The 20,352-nt window shown below is 43.1% G+C and overlaps 1 protein-coding gene across 1 annotated transcript in view; it reads left to right on the top strand.

The window, feature by feature from the left end:
• Nucleotides 1-1,403: 1,403 nt before the first annotated feature.
• Nucleotides 1,404-20,352, top strand: part of SNRNP200 (small nuclear ribonucleoprotein U5 subunit 200) — a 53,067-nt gene continuing 34,118 nt past the window's right edge. Inside the window, exons 1-9 of the mRNA XM_081869994.1 lie at nucleotides 1,404-1,575; nucleotides 3,294-3,457; nucleotides 6,658-6,829; nucleotides 8,187-8,379; nucleotides 9,515-9,570; nucleotides 13,322-13,420; nucleotides 13,693-13,845; nucleotides 18,274-18,373; nucleotides 19,338-19,474. Coding sequence (XP_081726120.1) covers nucleotides 1,531-1,575; nucleotides 3,294-3,457; nucleotides 6,658-6,829; nucleotides 8,187-8,379; nucleotides 9,515-9,570; nucleotides 13,322-13,420; nucleotides 13,693-13,845; nucleotides 18,274-18,373; nucleotides 19,338-19,474 — 1,119 coding nt within the window. The 5' untranslated portion in view covers nucleotides 1,404-1,530. The remainder of the gene's footprint in view (nucleotides 1,576-3,293; nucleotides 3,458-6,657; nucleotides 6,830-8,186; nucleotides 8,380-9,514; nucleotides 9,571-13,321; nucleotides 13,421-13,692; nucleotides 13,846-18,273; nucleotides 18,374-19,337; nucleotides 19,475-20,352) is intronic.

Here is a 20,352-nt window from a genome sequence, read left to right as displayed (position 1 = left end):
GGTTAGGGTTGGGTTAGGGTTAGAATTGGTTAGGGTTAGGCATTGGGTTACTTTTAGGGGTAGGGATAGGATTAGGCTTATGGCAAGGGTTTGGGTTCCGTTAGGGTTTGGGTTTGGGTTAGGCTTAGACTTAGGCTTAGGTTTAGGGTTAGGGTTAGGGTTAGGGTTAGGGTTAGGGTTAGGGTTAGGGTTATTCTCAGGGTTAGGTTTAGGGGTAGGTTAGGCTTACATTTGCAGATAGGGTTAGGATTGTGTCCAGGTTAGGGTTAGGGAATACCCCTAAAAATGTTTAGGGGTACTCTCAATTCCTACTCATATGGAAATACTGGTTTAGCCTTTGGGTTACTGTTAGGGTTATGATAGCCTAAGGGTTAGCGTTAGGTTATGGGTTATGGAATTGGGTTTGGGTTAGGCTTAAAATTAGGGTTGGGCAAGGATTAGGGTTAGCGTTAGGGTTGGTGTTTGAGTTTGAGTTATTCTCAGCGTTAGGATAAGGTTACCAGACGTCCCCGTTTCCCAGGGACAGTCCCAGATTTACAAATCAGTCTCCTGACAAAATCCATCTGTTTAGTAGGAAGTCGAAAAGTGTCCCTGAATTCATTGAAAAAAATATTAGGTTAGATAGCCTTAGGTTAGGATTAGGGTTGGACTAGCATTAGGGTTAGGGTTAGGCATTGGGTTACTTTTAGGGGTAGGGATACCTTAGAGTTAGGGATAGGCTTAGGTTTATGGCCAGAGTTTGGGTTCTGTTAGGGTTTGTGTTTGGGTTAGGGTTACGTTTAGGGGTAGGGTTATTCTCAGGGTCGGATGTTCAGCTTCTGAAAAACATTAAAAAACCAGAACATTTACTTCTGGGTTTTCGGCATGCGGGAACCAAGGTTTGACCGTAACACTAATGTCTCAGAACAAATGTATCTGATCTTTAGAAAACACAACCTGAAAAAAGAGACAATGCATATACTTTTGTAAAATAAGAAATGCTTTAATAAAAATTATTTTCAAAATATTTTTAAATACAGTATTTAAAATATTACAAGATCTGGGCAGCCAAGCAGAGATATATTTACACACTCGTGTGTGTGTGTGTGTGTGACAAATTCCAGAGGAACCATCCTGTTAGGCTGCAATAGATTGTAATGGATTGCTTTGCAGTCACTTCAGCACCAGATGAAAAAAAAGTTGCCCCACCGTCACCCGGCCCCGTATTTTGGCCGAATCAAGGTGGCAGCCCGAGGCTTCGGGCCCTCTCGATGGAAAGAGAAGGGAGGGAACCATGGCAACCAGAACCCGGAAGTGCAGTGCCCAGGCCGCTCTAGGAGTGTGAACTCATTTCTGCCCTCTATCCCTCCGAGCCAGTTTGAAAGAGGAAGAACTTGTAGTGTTCACCCGGAAGCGGAAGTGTCGCGCCAGCCTGCTGCGTGTGGGGATCGTTTCGCAGCGTTCGAGGAGCGGGAGAAGGCGCCGCCGAGGCCGAGCGGGGCAGAAGCGGCTGCTCTTGCGGGGCAGTAGCGGGGCTGCGGGGCAGCCGCCATGGCGGACGTCACCGCTCGGAGCCTGCAGTACGAGTACAAGGCGGTGAGTGGCGCGCGCGCGCGCGGGGGGGGGGGTTGGCGGGGCTGTAAACCAGGCTTGTGGCTAGTGGGCAGTGCTCACCGTTTGCTCTAGTCAGACCACATCCTCGGAAACTTGACTGGAGTTCAGTGGGCCTGCTCTGAATATGGCTACAAACGGGGCTTAAATGTTCAACCGGAACTCACCGGGACTGAGTTCCGCTGCGTGTCGGAGGCGAGGTTGTAATGCGGCCGCAAGCATGCCGGCAGTTGGGCGGAGAAGCGTCCCTCACCCCCAAAAAGCGTTGTTTCCCCCTACTACAGAAGGCTTTGGCTCCCCACAGTATAGTACTTTTTAGGTGCTTTAATCTTTCATAATAAATTATAAAAATACTGCTTTTTAAAGAAATCATTTTTAATGATGTCCCAATAAAAATAGCCAATCAATATATCCACATCATAGTCTGGACCTCTGAAGCATATCTCCAAATCTCCCAATCCTGCCTCCTCTCGTTGTTTTCATATTTTCCACATCCCAGTCCTAACGCTTTAATTATAAAAGTACTGTTGATTGTTAGTATTGTTAATTGTTTATAATATTACTGGGGAAAAGTTGCTGTTTTTTGTGGCGAGAATGAAGAAGCTCTTTTCGACCCCCTGACTTCCTTTCCTTGCAGGCAGGAAGCAGCCGAAATCTGCAAGGCCAGCTGAGAGGTGGCACCTGTCAGCTTGCATGATGCTTCTGCACTGATCTCTTGGAAGTTGAGCAGGAGGAATTTCTCCTCCCACACCCTCAGTGCTAGCAGCGGCAATTTAAATCTGAAATCTTAGGCGCAGTATACTGCACCAAGAGTTCAGAAACTGCTCGCACTAATGAAATCCCCTGTCACGAAACATGCCTAGCACTATGGTAGTATTGGAGGCTGCCAGATGATAATGGATTCCTGACCATTGGTCATGCTGGTTTGGGCTGATGGCAGTTTTATTCCAACAAGTTCCAGAGAGCCATAGGTTCCTCCCCTCCGTGGTAAAGTAACACAGTTACCCATTTTAATAACAATAGCAGGAATTACATAACATTTTTACTGTTCAAAGCAAATCATATACAGTGGTGCCTCGCAAGAGGCTCTTCGTATAGCGGTTTTTTCGTCTTGCGAAGCAAGCCCATTGACAGCTTAGCGGATTAGCGCTATTAGCGGTTTAGCGGCTTTTAGCAGATCAGCTGATAAGCGGCTTAGCGGCTTAGGAAAAGGGGGGAAAGGGGGGGAAAACCCGCAGGAACTCGCAAGACATTTTGTCTTGCGAAGCAAGCCCATAGGGAAATTCGTTTTGCGAAGCGCCTCCAAAACGGAAAACCCTTTCGTCTAGCGGGTTTTCCGTCTTGCGAGGCGTTCGTCTTGCGGGGCACCACTGTACAAATCTCTCAGACCAGTTTTTCTATCCCCTTCCTATTGTGGAGAATAGATGTCTTGCTGATGCCACCTAGTGAATTTGAGTGAGCTGAAATTTGACTCACAGACCTTGGGATTGTAACGCAAGCTCTTAACAACTACAGCAGGTGCTGTTTTGCAAACTGCTGCTGACAGTGATGTGAAACCCTAGAGCTGAAGCCGTCTATTACTTTTATTCTTGAAGCCAATAATTGTGGGAGGGGTATGGCAAAGGAGGCTCTTCTAATAGCAGAATATTTGACAATATGTTTCATTTCCTTCTTACCTCACATTGTCTTCTTGATTCTTCCAGAACTCTAATCTTGTACTTCAAGCTGATCGCTCCCTGATTGACAGGACCCGGCGTGATGAACCTACAGGAGAGGTCCTGTCGTTGGTGGGGAAGCTGGAAGGAACTCGAATGGGTGACAAGGCCCAGAGGACCAAACCCCAGATGCAGGAGGAGAGACGAGCAAAGTGGGTGAAGACTATTTAATATGTTCTTTCGATTGTTGTGTAATAGCTCACTGAATTCTAGAGTTGGATCCAATAATTGAATGTCTCTGCTTATCATATTCAGGCCTTTGTCACTAATCAGCTGAGCGAAGTGCTCAGTTGTTCAGGGAACTTCTTTTTTTAATTTGTTTTTTTTTTAATTTTATTTTTGTATTTTCTATTTTACATAAACAAACGAAATAAAAACATAAACATAAAATCCCCTTTGACTTCCCTCCCCCCATCGTGGATCTTAATATAATGATTTCCCCCTCCGCATCTCTTTTTATAACTCTATTCTTACAAATCCTTTATCATTCCATTTTTCAAATTTGTACTACAAGTTTTCTGTCAACCCTACCAATGTGTGTAGTTGTTTACAATAGTTTTTCAAATAGATTGTAGACTTTCCCCATTCTTTATTAAAGTCTGCCTCTTCTTGGTTTCTAATTTCTTCCTGTAAGTTTTGCCATCTCAACATAGTTCATCAGTTTTATCTGCCACTCTTCCTTGGTCGGAGTTGTACCATCTTTCCATTTCTGGGCTAACAGAATCCGCGCAGCCGTGGTCGCGTACATAAATAGTTTCATCTGGTCCTTCGGGGTCTCTGGACCTATAATGCCTAAGAGAAAAGCATAGGAAAGAGGTTTCCTAAGAGGTTTCTTAGGAAAAGTTATTTTCAACATTTTTTTCAATTAATTGTATATCATTTCCCATAAGTCTTTTATCATCTTAAATGACCACTACATGTGATAAAAAGTACCCACTTTCTTTTTACATTTCCGAAATGTTTTAGACTTTGATTTATACATTTTAGCTAATTTACTAGGAGTTAAATACCAATGATACATCATTTTCATATAGTTCTTCAAAGTGTAACAAGCTGTAAATTTTAATCTGTTGTCCATATTTTCCCACACTGCTAATTCCATATTATAACCAAAATGCTTCACCCAGTAGACCGTAACCAATTTGACCTGTTCTTTAGTTTGCCAATTTAATAGAAGTTTATACATTTTAGAAATTAACTTAGTTTTATTCTCTAATAGTTCCCTTTCAAACTGGGAGGTTTTATTTAAACAACCCTTCTTTTTGTCAAACACTTCATTAAGTTGGTTACAGATAGGTAGCCGTGTTGGTCTGCCATGGTCAAAACAAAATAAAAAAATTCCTTCCAGTAGCACCTTAAAGACCAACTGAGTTAGTTCTAGGTATGAGCTTTCGTGTGCATGCACACTTCTTCAGATACACTGAAACAGAAGTCACCGGACCTTTCTATATAGTGAGAAGGTGGGGAGGGGTATTACTCAGAAGGGTGGTGGGAATGGGTGATTGGCAGATAGCTGCGATGAGCCTGTTGACGACTCTTAACGACTGCAATAGGTCTAACAGGAAAAAGCAAGGGGTGAGAAGGTGAAAAATGGCTTTGTCATGTATAATGAGATAAGAATCCAATGTCTTTATTCAAACCAGGTCTCTCCATAGTTTTAAGTTTGGTGATAAGTTGCAATTCAGCAGCTTCTCTTTCCAGTCTATTTCTGAAATTCCTTTGTAATAGAACAGCTACTTTGAGATCTTGTAATAGAACAGCTACTTTGAGATCATTAAGTTGGTGATATTGCAGCCAATCAGTTACTAATTCTCTTATATCTTCAAACCTCCTTAATTTTAAATCTTGATCTACTTCTATTAATAATTCTTTATATGTTGCACGATCATTTCTCATATTCCTTTTTTTTTTAACCAGTATTGCTTCTAGTGGAAAGAGCCACCATGGTGTTATGTGTTCCAATAAATATTTGTATTTGTCCCGTACTTCCTACACCAGTTATCTTATAACATGATTAAAAAAGCTTTATGAACTTTAACCTTGTCATACCACAAATAGGCATGCCCGCCAAATCGGTTATTGTGTCCTTCAAGATCTTATATGGAACCACTTTCCAATGATATACATTCCTTTAACTAGCGAAGAAAAGATGCCTCAAAATATAATTTCATATCTGGTAAGGAGAATCCTCCTCTTTCTTTGGCACCTGTCAGTAATTTATACTTTTTCTTGGTTTCTTCCCCTGACAGATAAATCTAGTAATATCTTTCTGTCATTATTTAAAGCATCTTGTATTGCTGATCACTGGTATTGTTTGAAACAGAAACAACATTTTTGGTAGCGCATTCATTTTTATCACATATACCCTCCCTATAAGTGACAAGTTCACCCTTCTCCAAATTTCTATGCTCTTCTTAACTCTAGACTTTCACATAATTACCTCTAAAAATTTATTCTATAACCCTTGGTATACTGACCTTCAACTATATCCTTCAGCTGCCTGCCCAGGAGAAATCCGGCCTGATCTTGATGTATTATGTCCTTTAATACGGATTTCGTCTGTTTCGCCAGTATAGATAGATGCAAATAGCTTATAGTCAATTGTTCAATAGAGAGATCGACCTGTAATTTTTAACTGACATTAAATCAGAGTCTTGTTTCAGAGTAAGTGTAATATAAGCATTAGTCCACAAATCTGGAACATTTCCTGCTACTAAAATTTCATTCATTACACCTTTCAGTAGTTGGAGTAAGAAGTCCTGTAGTTTCTTATAATATTTTGCTGATAGTCCATCTGGCCCTGGTGCTTTACCTATTTTGAGTTGGTTTATTACCTGTTGTATTTCCATCGTTGCTATAGGGGCGTTTAAGTTGTCCAGGGAACTTCTAACCTGCTTGTTTATTTTAACTGACAGCAACTCCTATCTTTCCCATCAACTACTCCCTGATCCTTGTAGCTGAAGATTAAACCTGGGCCTTCTGCATGCAAAATATATGATCCACTGCTGAGCTACACCCTTGAAAATACTGTGTCAGGAAACACGGTAGTACTCCAACATCACTAAAAATAACATTATTCCCTAAGATAGTAGTAGCAGTAATAATAATAACAATAATAAGAATAAATTTATATGCCGCTCATCTGACTGGGTTCCCCCAGCCACTCTGAGCAGCTTCCAACAAATTAAAACACAATACAACACCAAACATTAAAAATTTCCCTCAACATGGCTGCCTTCGGGAAAGAAGCATGTGCTTTCTGTGTGTGTGCATGTGCTTATCTCTTCTGGCTATGAATTGGTCAGGTGTTCTCTTTCCTGATTGTGTGCCATCGATCTTCCCATCTTTCTAGGAGGCGGAAACGAGATGAGGACAGACATGACATTAACAAGATGAAAGGTTACACTCTGCTTTCTGAGGGCATTGATGAGATGGTGGGAATTATCTACAAACCCAAAACCAAGGAGACCCGAGAAACCTATGAAGTCTTGCTGAGCTTCATTCAGGCAGCTCTTGGAGATCAGGTGAGTGAAGAGAGTAATCCTCTTGGGGCATTGATTAACTAGATGCCTAATATCCCCATGTGTTCTGCTCTGTGTATGGACCAAAGAGAGTAATAATGTAAGCATATGAAGCATTTTAAATTTTCTGTAGTTATACCAGTATCCGGCATTATGAGTTCAGTTAACTTAATTGCATAAGCCTAGCAAATAATGTAATCAGCTAACACTAAATATATATAGCTCAGCAATTAGGAACCATTTCCTTGCTTCCGTGGTGGTGCTGAGATGGTAGAAATGCAAATGAATACAAGAAATAAATAATAGCAAATGGGGACATTTCTCAGAGATGTATTTTATTTTTATTAAATGATTTTCTGGTCTTGTGTCTGCATGATGTGTCCATCATCTGAAATATTGCACCTGCTTCCCTTGGTTTCACACCATAGAAAAATCAGTGCTTATTCTGAAGTAAACTCAGGTATATGGAGACGTACTCTGAAATACATGTGGGACCTGTAATAAAATATTGTAGTGTAGGTAAAGGTAGAAGGTAAAGGACCCCTGGACATTTAAATCCAGTCAAAGGCGACTATGTGGTGTGGTGCTCATCTCACTTTTCAGGCCGAGGGAGCCAGCACTTGTCCACAGATAGCTTTCCAGGTCATGTGGCCAGCATGCATTACTAATGCACTGAGGACCGTGAGAAGTGCTAGAGTGCATGGAAACACCATTTACTTTCCCGCTGTAGCGATACCTATTTATCTACTTGCACTGGTATGCTTTAAGACTGCTAGGTTGGTAGAAGCTGGGACAGAGCAACAGGAGTTCACCCTGTTGCATGGATTTGAACTGCTGACCTTCCGTTCGGCAAGCCCAAGAGGCTCAGTGACCACAGCACCACCCACATCCCCAAGTAATTTATTCTGTGAGATGCTCAGGGAAGGCATTTATCCTTCCATATCCCATTTTTTTCTCTCAACTGGTAGTCAGCATTCTGTGACAACTGGGCATACTTAATCCTCATTGACTTTTTGGGTGGAGAGGGTCATCACAGAATCATAGAATTGTAGAGTTGGAAAGGATACCTAGGGTCATCTAGTCCAAACCCCTGCAATGCAGGAATATCAGCTAGATCATACATGACAGATGACCATTGAGCCTCTGCTTAAAAACCTCTCATGGAAGTCTGCTCCACTGTCAAACAGTTCTTCCTGTCAGTGTAATTTTATAAGTACTATTTATATTTCTGCAAAACTCGGCATTTCCCCAAGCTTGTTGATGCACCTCTTGTTTGTCAGTTACCCCTTTTGGCTCCAATCTTGTTGGCACTCATCACCTGAGTTGGGCGCTAGAGTAAGCCAAGTCTTGTTTCTTGCAGCCCCGAGACATTCTCTGTGGAGCTGCTGATGAAGTCCTGGCTGTCCTCAAGAATGAAAAACTACGCGACAAGGAGCGACGGAAAGAAATTGATCTGCTGCTGGGACAGACGGATGACACCCGCTATCACGTGCTGGTGAACTTGGGCAAGAAGATCACGGACTATGGCGGGGACAAGGAGATCCAGAACATGGGTAGGGCCTGCAGCCTCAGGATCTTTTAGCTTCTTCTGTGTTTATCAGTTGGATACTGAATTCTGTACAGAATAATAAAGGTTCTCAGAGCCACTTAAAAATTACTTCATATAATACTGCACCAGCTCTCAGGCTTACAGTCTAAAAATACATGACACAAAAGGAAAGTGGTTTGGGACGGAGGAAAGAATAAGTAAACTCAGGTACAAGTTCTTAGTTGGAAGTTCTTCTCATGACTAGCTAGGATGGAAAGGTTCAAGGAGAGGAGCTAAAAGTTTGAGATTCCTGCATTGCAGGAGTTGGACTAGAACTAGATGACCCTCAGGCTCTCTTCCAACTCCCCATTCTATGATTCTATGACCTACGCTGATGGAGTGGCCCTGATTCCCTTCTCTCCTCTCCTCTGCTGTAGCGTGATGTAGCGGCTGATGCCAGGTGACAGTTGATGAAGGGAGGAGCCTGATTTCTTAGCACAGCTGGGAGTTATAGTAGTGAAATTGTAAAGTTGTTCCTGAGTGGTTGCTATAGGTAGTAGAGAGATTAGAGCTAAGTATTGTTTCCCAGTCCTGGACATCAAATAGCACTGAGAGGTGAATAAGTTTGGAAGCCTCTGCTAATGTGTTCTCATGGCAGAATGTGGTGGCTGTTGGGCAGGGTAGCTCACGTTGAGGAGACACCATAGTTGACTGATGGAGCCACGTGTATTACATGTTCAACCCTTAACAACTCCAGTTAGAGCTTCTTGGGTAACCCCAGTGGGGCAAATTTCCTCCTTTGAGGAGCCAATTTCAGTCAGAGTTTAATAGTAGGCTAGCTTCATATGTTGGCTCCCAGATGCCTCCTGCATCTATTGAGGTGTCCACCATGCACTGAATTCTGCTGCTTATGTGCCAGTACAAACCACTTTAAATGTTGGTTAGTGGTAGCATGCAAAGTTGTGACTAGTGCTTTTGAAGAGCACAGTCTAATATTCTGCACAGCTGCATTACAGGTTGCTTATGAGCATGGGTCATTGCTTGCCTGCCTTCAGAGGACACTGTTTTTCAAATAAAGCTCAGGATTCTTCTATATAGTACATATGACCTCTTCTCCTCACCTGATGTTGCTTGTTTCTGATTTTTGTCCTCCTTTGTAGATGACAACATTGATGAGACCTATGGGGTGAATGTGCAGTTTGAGTCTGATGAAGAGGTGAGTGATTCATTTGGTGTCAATGGATATGCATATTCCAGACAAGCAGAGGGTGGCCCTTGTCTGCATGCACCCCCAAGGAGAAAGGGCATTCCATTTAGTTCGCGATGCTGGGAGTTTGAATGTAGGCATCCAATAATCACACAAGGAATTCTCTCTTCCCATGTCCTTTTTCTAAGATTATCTTCCTTTCCAGGTAAAATATCTGGGGGTGAATTTAACATCTAAGAATGTGAACCTATTTAAAGATAACTATGAGAAATGCTGGGCTGAAGTGAAGAAAGATTTCGATATATGGTCAAGATTGAGACTTTCCTTGTTAGGCCGAATTGCTGTAATTAAGATGAATGTATTGCCGAGATTGTTGTTTTTGTTCCAGACATTGCAAATTTTAGATAAGATGGACTGTTTCAAGAAGTGGCAGAAAGATATATCTAAATTTGTCTGGCAGGGCAAAAAACCCAGAATTAAATTTAAGATTTTGACTGATGCAAAGGATAGAGGGGGCTTTGCCCTGCCGGACTTAAAACTTTATTATGAAGCAGCAGCTTTTTGCTGGCTGAAACCATGGCTACTTCTTGAGAATACAGACATTCTGGACCTGGAAGGCTATGATAATAGTTTTGGTTGGCATGCATATTTATGGTATGACAAGGTAAAGGTACATAGAAATTTTAAAAATCATATTATTAGGAAAGCATTGTATAATGTATGGAATCGATATAAAGATTTGTTTGAAAGTAAAACCCCCAGGTGGCTGTCACCAATGGAAGCTAAGGCGGTAAAAAGATTGAACATGGATACAGACTGGCCAAAATATTGTGAAATTATAGAATATGATGGTGAAAAGCTGAAACTACAGAGTTTTGAGAAATTGAAACCTAAAGTCCGAGATTGGTTACATTACTACCAGATTAATGAAACTTTTAAGCAGGACAGAAAACTAGGATTTCAGAAGGAGAGGTCAAAGTTAGAAACAGAATTGCTAGAACCCAATACTAAGAATTTGTCTAGAATGTATAATCTGCTGCTAAAATGGAATACACAAGATGAAACGGTTAAATCAGCCATGATTAAGTGGGCACAAGATATTGGTCATGATATTATGTTTGCTGACTGGGAGCAGTTATGGACCACAGGTATTAAATTTACGGCATGTAGTGCCCTGAAAGAGAACATAATGAAAATGATCTATAGGTGGTACATGACCCCAGTCAAGCTTGCAAAGATATATCATTTGCCCAATAACAATTGCTGGAAGTGTAATGAATGTGAAGGAACTTTTTATCACCTTTGGTGGACCTGCCCAAAGATTAAGGCCTACTGGGAAATGATCTATAATGAAATTAAGAAAATCCTTAAGTGGACATTTGTAAAGAAACCGGAGGCTTTTCTCCTGGGCATGGTCGGCCAATTGGTACCAAAGAAAGATAGGACCTTTTTTATGTACGCAACAACAGCAGCAAGAATCCTTTTGGCGAAGTATTGGAAGACTAAAGAACTACCTACTCTGGAAGAATGGCAGACCAAGGTGACTGAATTTATGGGACTGGCAGAGATGACCGGCAGAATCCGTGACCAGAGGAAAGAGACAGTGGAGGAGGACTGGAAAAAATTTAAAATCTATCTTAAAAATTGTTGTAAAATTTCGGAATGTTAAGATGTCAGGGGATTGGACACTAAGAATTACAGCTATAAATCGAAATTTATAAAGCAGAAACTCTTTTTAAAGAGAATTAAATATAAAAATGGGATGAAGAATTGCTAAAAATTTTGAAATTTGGATGCAGTGAAGGGGAGGTTTGGGGAAGTCGCATTATGTTTGTTTTGTTTTTTGTTTATGTTGTAAAATCAATAAAAATTATTAATAATAAAAAAAAAAAATATCTTCCTTTCCAGTTTATGGGTGGCAGTCAGTGCTGGTCGTGCTCAGTAGATCCATTGATGTTAGTGGACATGACTAGGTTAGGTTCATTAATTTCAGTTGGTCTGCTTTGGGAAGGGACTTAGTTGAATACAACCCTGTGTTTGTGAAGTGTTGCCAACATGTTAGAAAACTCTACATTTGATGTTTTTAACATTAAAGTGACACTGGTAGCTGCAATACTGCTGTTTATTATTTTGTACGTATTGACTTGATTACATGGTATTTCCTTCCTCCAAGGAGTTCAAACCAGTTTGTATTTCTCTCAACTCCTCTCTGTTTTATCCTTCCAAAAACCCTGTGAGGTAGGTTTGGGTGAGAGTGAATGTCTGGTTCAGTGAGAATTTGAACCCTGGTAGTAGGCTGTCAGGGGCTCAGGAGCTGAGGCACAGGGAAGATGGGAGATGGAGAGCGAGGGGGAGGAATCCAAAGGGAGCGTAGGAGGGGACAGTGGTCCGAGGGATTCCATGAGCCTCTCCAGCGAATCGGAAGATTCACAGAAGGGAGCGCCAGTGGCCAGGGGCAGGGGGGTCCCAAGGGGAACGCCCCAGGAGCAAGGGGGCAGCAGGGACTCCCAGAGCAGTAGTTGGAAATCAGGACCAGCTTCCCCACCAGAGCAGAGTGGGGGGGAAGAGTCCCAGGCATCGGGGCCAGTGCTTTCCCCACCAGGGAGAGGAGACGAGGCAGAGTCTACCACGCCTCCCTCGGAGAGTCGGACAACGGAAGGGAGGTCAGATCCGGCCAGTGTCACGGAAGAGGGAAGCAGTGATAGAAGTAGTGTAACGGTTAGGAGAAAGGTCACTGGGTTGGCGCGAGAAGCAAGTTCAAATGTACAGGAGCGCGGGACAGCAGAGAGTGAGGATTGGGAACCGGGTCCTAAAGCACGCCGGAGGCAGGGGGAGGAGCTAAGCGACTCAGCGTCGGAAGAGTCCAGAAAGGGCAATGCCCCAGAGGGCAGGAGGACCCAGAGGAGAAGAGAGCAGCGCAGGAGGTGGAGCAGGGCTAGGATCTTAAACTGGTGTGGAAGGGGCGGAGACTCAGACGGGACTTCGCCGATCTAGAGTCTAGACGTAGGGCTGCACGCTCTGGCTTTGAAATGGAAATTAAACTTCAATAAAGACTTTTGTACATAACATCAGCCTGGCGTTGGTCCTCTGTGAGCTGGGACCTAGAGGCAGCTCTGACATAGGCTATTAACATTTACATAAGAATTAGGATAATAACACTATACCTTGGAAGTTGAATGGAATCCATTCTGGGAGTCTGTTGACTTCCAAAACATTCGAAAACCAAATTGTGGCTTCTGATTGGCTGTAGGAAGCTCCTGCAGCCAATCAAAAGCTGTGGAAGCCCCGTTGGATGTAAGTTTGATCAGCGAACAATACAGTGGTACCTTGGTTTAAGAACAGCTTGGTTTATGAACAACTTGGATTAAGAATGCTGCAAACCCGGAAGTAGGTGTTTTGGTTTGTGAACTTTGCCTTGGAAACAGAACATGTTCTGCTTCCTGTTGAGTGTGTTCCATTTGTAAATTGAGTCCCCCGCTGCTATGGGAAAGCATGCCTTGGTTTAAGAACGCTTTGGTTTAAGAGCGGACTTCCAGAACGGATTAAGTTCGTAAACCAAGGTACCACTGTATCTTGTTCCAAGTAGAGGTTTTCTTCTAGGCCTCAACTCCTGCCTGCCTTTGCTTTAATGTAACATCACTTCTGGTAGATGTTCAACAGTGATAGTCTTTGGTTCTCCTAACAGAGATGTTATGTGGTTGGAAGTGTTGTGATATGTCCTTGGAAAGCGCACTGAACATGAATTATCTTGCACCAACAGGAGGGGGATGAGGATGTTTACGGTGAAGTACGGGATGAGGCTTCTGACGATGACATGGAAGGAGATGAGGCAGTGGTTCGCTGCACCCTTTCAGCCAATGTGAGTCACGCAGGGGAAAATGCAAAGCCTTTTGCCATTTATTAGGGTGGTGACTGTCAATAGCCTGTGTGCATATGTCCAGAATAACTTAAGAATCTCTGATACTATGTGGATTAGGAGAACTTCCTAACTGCTTAGGGGAATATGCCGTACTGTGGAGGAAAACACTACACATGTGGCCTTCCTCACCAAGTTCTTTTTAAGCCTTGTGTGCTGTAAGCTTTCATGTCTGTGTGCCAAGTAAGTTGTGCAGATAATTCTGTTTCTCTTAGCTTGTGGCCTCAGGTGAACTGATGAGCTCCAAAAAGAAAGACCTGCACCCCCGAGACATTGATGCTTTCTGGCTGCAGCGGCAGCTGAGCCGTTTCTATGATGATGCCATCGTATCCCAGAAAAAAGCTGATGAAGTGCTGGAAATCTTAAAGGTGCTCTGTTTTCTTCTGTTTCTTTCTGGTTGCTTGCTTCTTTCCTGGGCTGGTGCTAGCTGTTGTTGTATATTTGTACCTTAATGTGAAAAACAAAAATATATTGCATATGTGGCTTCTCTAAGAAGGGAGGAAGACCTGGACTTACTGTATGTACCGTAGTTTTCGCTCCAAAACACGCACTTTTTTGCTCCTAGAAAGTAAGGGAAAATGCCTGTGCGTGTTAAGGAGCGAATGCACGGATCGGAGCCATGGCTGCCGTCAGTCAAGCAAAGCGGGAGCCGCTTACACACTCTACGAGGCTCTCGCTTTGCTTGCTTTAAAGCGACCTGGAGCCGGGGAGGAGGGAGGGAAGGAGAGCCATGGCAGCAAAGCGGGCAGCAGCCGCTTACACGTGAGGAGGGACAGACGCTAGCAAAGGTCCGTGCGCTCTCTAAACAGAGCAATGAGGCTGCAGAGGAACGGCAGGAAAGATTAAATTTAAGCAACCAGCAGCAAAATAAAACCAACCTCAAGCTCTGAGCCACGCAGTGAAAACCAGGAAGTTAAAGAAAAAAGGCTGGGGATGAGGGAGAGGGGAAAACTTCGCAAATCCCCGCGTCTCAGCTGATCCGCTGGGAGGGAGCAGCTTGTTTTCAGGCAGGATAGATTCGAGCATTGTCTGGGTCCTAGTGCCCCTACCACTTTTTTGTGCTCCATTCTATTGCTGCTGGTGGCTGCTTATCACTCAGGCTGCAAGGAGGAGCGCTTTTACACAGCTAATGGTGAATCCCCTGCAATCCTAGTCCTCCTCACTTGCTCAAATCTATTCTGCCTCAAAACAAGGAGCGGAAGGAAAAGGCTGCAAACTGTTAAATGGAAAAAAACCCAGGCACAGGGCAAGTACCTTAAGTATACCTTTAAAGCAACAGTGCTCTTTCCCTCCCTCCTCCCCGCTCAGCTCACCGAAAAGCTCCTTCTCCACGCGTGCTTCCTTGAGTGCTTTTCCTTCCCTCCCCACTTAAAACGTGGTTACAAAGCACGGATCCACATGGATCCTCAGGATTTTTGCATTGGGCTACCCCAAACTCACCATCAGATCACATGTCTGTGGCCACAGCATAAACCATAAAAATCATGCACCCACTGTTTCGTTCAGAATATTTTTTTCTTGTTTTCCTCCTCTAAAAACTACGTGCGTGTTATGGTCAGATGCGTGTTATAGAGCGAAAAATACGGTAATTTCCCAGGTGCTCTGGCTTTTGAATTGCCTTGATTCCTGGAATTGTGCAGGCGTCAGCAATGGGTTAACACACTCATACACTCCGGCTTAGAAGAGGCAGGGATCCTTTACTGAAACGTGGGATGGGTGACTCCCTGAGCCGCCTCTCTCAAGTTAGTCTTTGCCTTGTCGATATAGAGCTGCATTTTAGATTTCTGCTTTCAGGTTCCTGCTTTATTTGTTCTTATTTTTCTACTTTTACTTTGGTTCTCTTGGCAGCTGCTTTTAGGTTTTGCTTTTTCTCCATCATTTTTAAAATCTGACCTGAATGGTTGGGATCTGGAAGGCCAGTGCCAGAACCTGTGCCTGTCTTCCTCTTGAGACCTCAAGTCATGGTCTTCTGGGTGCTTTCTCTCCTGAGGTGAGAGAGGAATCATAGAATCATAGAATCATAGAGTTGGAAGAGACCACAAGGGCCATCGAGTCCAACCCCCTGCCAAGCAGGAAACACCATCAGAGCACTCCTGACATATGGTTGTCAAGCCTCTGCTTCAAGACCTCCAAAGAAGGAGACTCCACCACGCTCCTTGGCAGCAAATTCCACTGTTGAACAGCTCTTACTGTCAGGAAGTTCTTCCTAATGTTTAGGTGGAATCTTCTTTCTTGTAGTTTGGATCCATTGCTCCGTGTCCGCTTCTCTGGAGCAGCAGAAAACAACCTTTCTCCCTCCTCTATGTGATATCCTTTTATATATTTGAACATGGCTATCATATCACCCCTTAACCTCCTCTTCTCCAGGCTAAACATGCCCAGCTCCCTTAGAGTTGGAAGGGACCCAAGAGTCATGGGTCATCTAGTCCAGCTCCCTGCAACACAGGAATCCCAGCTAAAGCATCCATGAGAGATGGCTATCCAACCTCTGCTTAAAAACTTCCAGTAGAGTGGCACTATTATTTCCCTGTAATATCACGGGGGACTTTGTCAAAAGTTTTACTGAAATCAAGATACACTATCCACAGCATTTCCCTGATTCATTAAGTTTGTAATTCCATCAAAAAAGAAATCAGATTGGTCTGGCATGACTTATTTTTGAGAAACCCATGCTGAGTCTTAATCACAGCATCCTTTTCTAAATGCTCACAGACTGTTGAATTACCGTATTTTTCAGTGTATAACACGCCCCTTATTTTTCGGGATTTAAGAAAATGTGGGAAGCTTTTTTGGGGGAGGATTGCCCAGAGTTGTTGACCTTTTTTGGGGGAGGATTACAAAAGTGTGGTATATATTCTAAGACCTTCCCTGGTAACAGTATCAAGCTCACAGGCTGGTAGTTTCCTGGGTCTTCCTTTCCCCCCCTTTTTGAACATGGGGACAACGTTTGCCCACCTCAAGTCTGTAGGGACCTCACCTGTGCTCCAAGAATTCTCCAAGATCATAGAGAAAGTTTCTGAAATTACATTTGCATGCTCCTTTAGTACCCTTGGATACAGCTCATCAGGTCCTGGAGATTTGAATTCATTTAAAGTAGTTCCCTTACTATCTCTTTTCCTATGATGGGCTGCAGCTTCCTCCTTACACCATTTATTCTGTTATTACTAGGCTGGGCATGGTTTCCTTTTGGGGTTAAAACAGAGGCAAAGTAGGTGCTGAGTAATTCCACCTTCTCTCTGTCACCCAATGGCATTTCTTCGTCTTCTTCACGCAAAGGACCTACCACTTGTTTGTTCTACCTCTTACTTCGGACATAGCCAAAGAAACCTTTTTTTTATTATTCTTAACCTATATTGCAGGCCTGAACTCATACTGAGCTTTAGCCAGCCTGACTTTTCCCCTGCAACTGTTGGCTACTTGAGTATACTCCTCCTTTGTGATTTCCTCTTTCTTCCATTTCTTATACATGTCCTTCTTAACTCTCAGCTCATCTGTAAGTTTATACATCCTATTTCTTGTTGGTATTGTCTGCATTTGGGCCTTCAATATTTCTCTTTTTAGAAACTCCCCTCCTTCTTCGACTCCCTTCTCTTTGAGTATTTTTGACCATAAGTAGCTCCTTGAGCTTTTTGAAATTGGCCTTTTTAAAGTCCAGAGTCTGTCTCTGACTACACTCAGTTTCCCCTCCTCTGTATCCTGAAACCCAGGAGAACATGATCATTTCCTTCCCAGTTTCCGAGTACTTCCATTTCATTGATCAGTTCCTCCCTATTGGTGGGAACCAGGTCCAAGATAGATAATCCCCTTGTTGGTTCTTCCACCTTCTGGGAAATGAAATTGTCAGCGAAGCAATGGAGGAATTTGTCAGACTTTACATTCTTAGCAGAGATTGACCTGGGATGCTCCTCAGCAATTTCTTTTAAAGGGACTTCAAGTCAGTACACCCTGCCACCCTCAGGCCAAAGTTCTGATGACTTGTTGGACAATATAGGGCTGGCTTCCAGCTGTGTAGCCTACCCTGGAGATCAAAGCAGCATGCTTGTTTCTCTCTCGGACCCCTTGTAGTTTACACAGGAAGGTAGTCCATTCTCCCAGTCTTCCCCAAGAAAAAGCAGTGTGCTGGTCTTTAACAACCCATGTCTTAGACATCCAGTAGTGTCAAAAGGCCTAAACATGTGGGGATTTCAGAATTCCAAGACTAGCAAATGCACACAGTTCCCACTCATCAAATTATGAAACTTAAAAATTGGCAGTAAGGCAATAGATGGTGAAACAGAATTCTGAAAACAGAAGAACTTGGGGCTCAAAACCTGGTTGCTACTAACCTATCCACTAAAAACACAGTATTTCTAGTCTACTTATGAGCAAGCAGTGGGAATGGTCAGCTGCCAGTGCATTGTGGACAACACATTTGTTGACTACTTGATGAGGGAGGGGACAAAGCTGCATAGAGTAGGTCAGCTTTTGGTGATTCTCTCACCCCACATTGGAGTGAGTGGTACCTGCCTCCATCTGACCAATGACAGCCAATGTCATGTTTCATAGGTGAGCAGGGAATACTTTTGCCAGAGGCTTGGGAAAGGGACAGACCTCCCCTGGTGTAGAGTGAGGTGGGCCATTTCAGGTGTAAACTGGATTTTTCTATTTTCCCGGCATCTTCCTGTCAGCCATTCCTGGGGATTTGAATAACTGGTGGGAGATGCATGACACCTTTCATAGGGGAAATGGAGAAGTAATTGAGCAATGTCCTTTGTCACATGACCTATTTCCACTGCTCCCCTTTCATGTCTCCCCAGACTGCCAGCGATGACAGAGAATGTGAAAACCAGCTTGTCCTGCTTCTGGGTTTTAATACATTTGACTTCATCAAAGTGTTGAGGCAACACAGAATGATGAGTGAGTACCTGCTATATTGTTATTATGTAGAGATCTCAAAATATTGGGTTGTCTGAAATCTTGGCGTGCACAGAGAGCTTGGAGTTGTGTGGAGAAATTTCTTACCTAGCAGTTTCTTGCCTTCTATAAAAAGCAGTGCAAGTGAAATAAGCCCCCCTACCAGCCCTCTGCACATGCCAAAAGACTTGAGAGAACGAGAGGTGGTGTCTGTCACATTTGCATTAAGATATTTAGATAAGAATATCCTAACTTGGAATGATATGAAGTACAGTGGTATGTTGGAAGTCGAATGGAATCTATTCCTGAAGTCCATTCGACTTCCAAAACGTTCAGAAGCCAAGACACGATTTCCGATTGGCTGCAGGAAGCTCCTGCAGCCAATTGGAAGCTGCAGAAACCCCATTGGACATTCAGGCTCCAAAGAACATTCGCAAACTGGAACACTCACTTCTGGGTTTTGGCGTCCGGGAGCCAAAACGTTTAACTCACAAGGTGTTCGGGATCCAAGGTACAACTGTACATTGTTTCATTATTGTTTGGCTGCTTATTTGTGTATTAAATAGCAGCTGTGTGTACACCAATCCAGATAAGGACTGTTGCAGGTCATAGATAGTGTTAAAATGTGGTTAGCTGTGTGAGTTGAGGACTATTAATAAAAAACATGGGAGAGAAGAGACAGCAGTGCAGAATTAAAAGATGCTGCCCTGTTTTGTACTTCTACAGGTAGTTGACATATTTAAAAATTAAACTGAGCACTAAATACCTATTAGAAGAAAGATAATACAGATCCCTAGGAATATAAATTCTGCACCAGATCATTTGCCTCTGGGAAGTACAGACAAAAAAGTACAGTTGGTCACCACTCATTTCCTTTGTTTGCCCTTAAGGGGGATTCAGTTGTGTGTTTTGTCTGGAGTTCGCAGGAGTAGAATAAGATACTACAATTATTTGTTTTCTCCCCCAGTCTTGTACTGTACCCTCTTGGCTAGTGCTCAGAGTGAAGCTGAGAAGGAGAGGATTATGGGGAAGATGGAATCTGACCCTGAGTTGTCAAAGTTCCTGTATCAGCTGCATGAGACGGAGAAGGAAGATCTGATCCGGGTAAGGATTGGGGATGGAGGTGGGAAGGAATCTGGAGTAAAAATGATTTAATTGTGGTGGCTTGCTTATATATTTGCCCTGAAGGCATCAGTGTGGGTTGCAGTCCTTGTTCCATTTTACTCCAATGATTGCTCTGTGAGGCAGGTCAGACTATGAGGGAGAGTGAGTCTTGGCTGATCGACTTGCTCAGGCCCTTAGTACACTATAAGACCAAGCAGCAGTTTCAACTGTAGCCTCCCTTCCCATGCACTCAGTGTGCATATCAGATACTCGTGCTGTGTCACACTGTTTCAGAATAGTGTTGCTGAAGCTGAAGATTTTAAGCACTTTAAAATATTGTTAAACAGGAATCTCTTCCTCTTCACTTTCTCTCTATTATCAGTGGTTCTCAAAGTGGGCATTACTCCCCCCTGGGGGGGGGGTTACCTAGAGGGGCACTAAGAGGCAAGGGGGCAGCAGGGTTTTTTGTTGCACTGGAGGGGTAAATTATTATCAGGCTTTGAAAAACTGGCATCAGTGGAACAAGTTCATCAGTTTTGTTGAATCAATTAAACTAAATAGTTTTAATTGGATTTTGAACAAATGTGATTAATTGTTGCTGGTTTGAATTTCATTGTGTTATTATCTTCCTTAGTGGGTCATGGAAACTGCTATTCTGAAAGCTTTTTTTATAGTTTAGGGTAAGGGAGCACAGGGGAAGAGTTTATGGAACCAAGGGGGCAGTGGTCTGAAAATATTTGGGAACCACTACTCTATTGTGAGTCTGTAACAGCAGAATCCTACTATATATGTTAACTTTGGTTCAGTGGGTTTTATGTCTTAGAAAAAGTATTTATTATTGTGCCTTAAAGGGAATGACATACACACAGTGGAACGGA

The sequence above is a fragment of the Podarcis erhardii genome, assembly GCF_964252035.2.
Source record: "Podarcis erhardii genome assembly, chromosome: 7".
Taxonomy (NCBI): Eukaryota; Metazoa; Chordata; class Lepidosauria; order Squamata; family Lacertidae; genus Podarcis; species Podarcis erhardii.
This window is presented reverse-complemented; position numbering and strand designations above follow the sequence as displayed.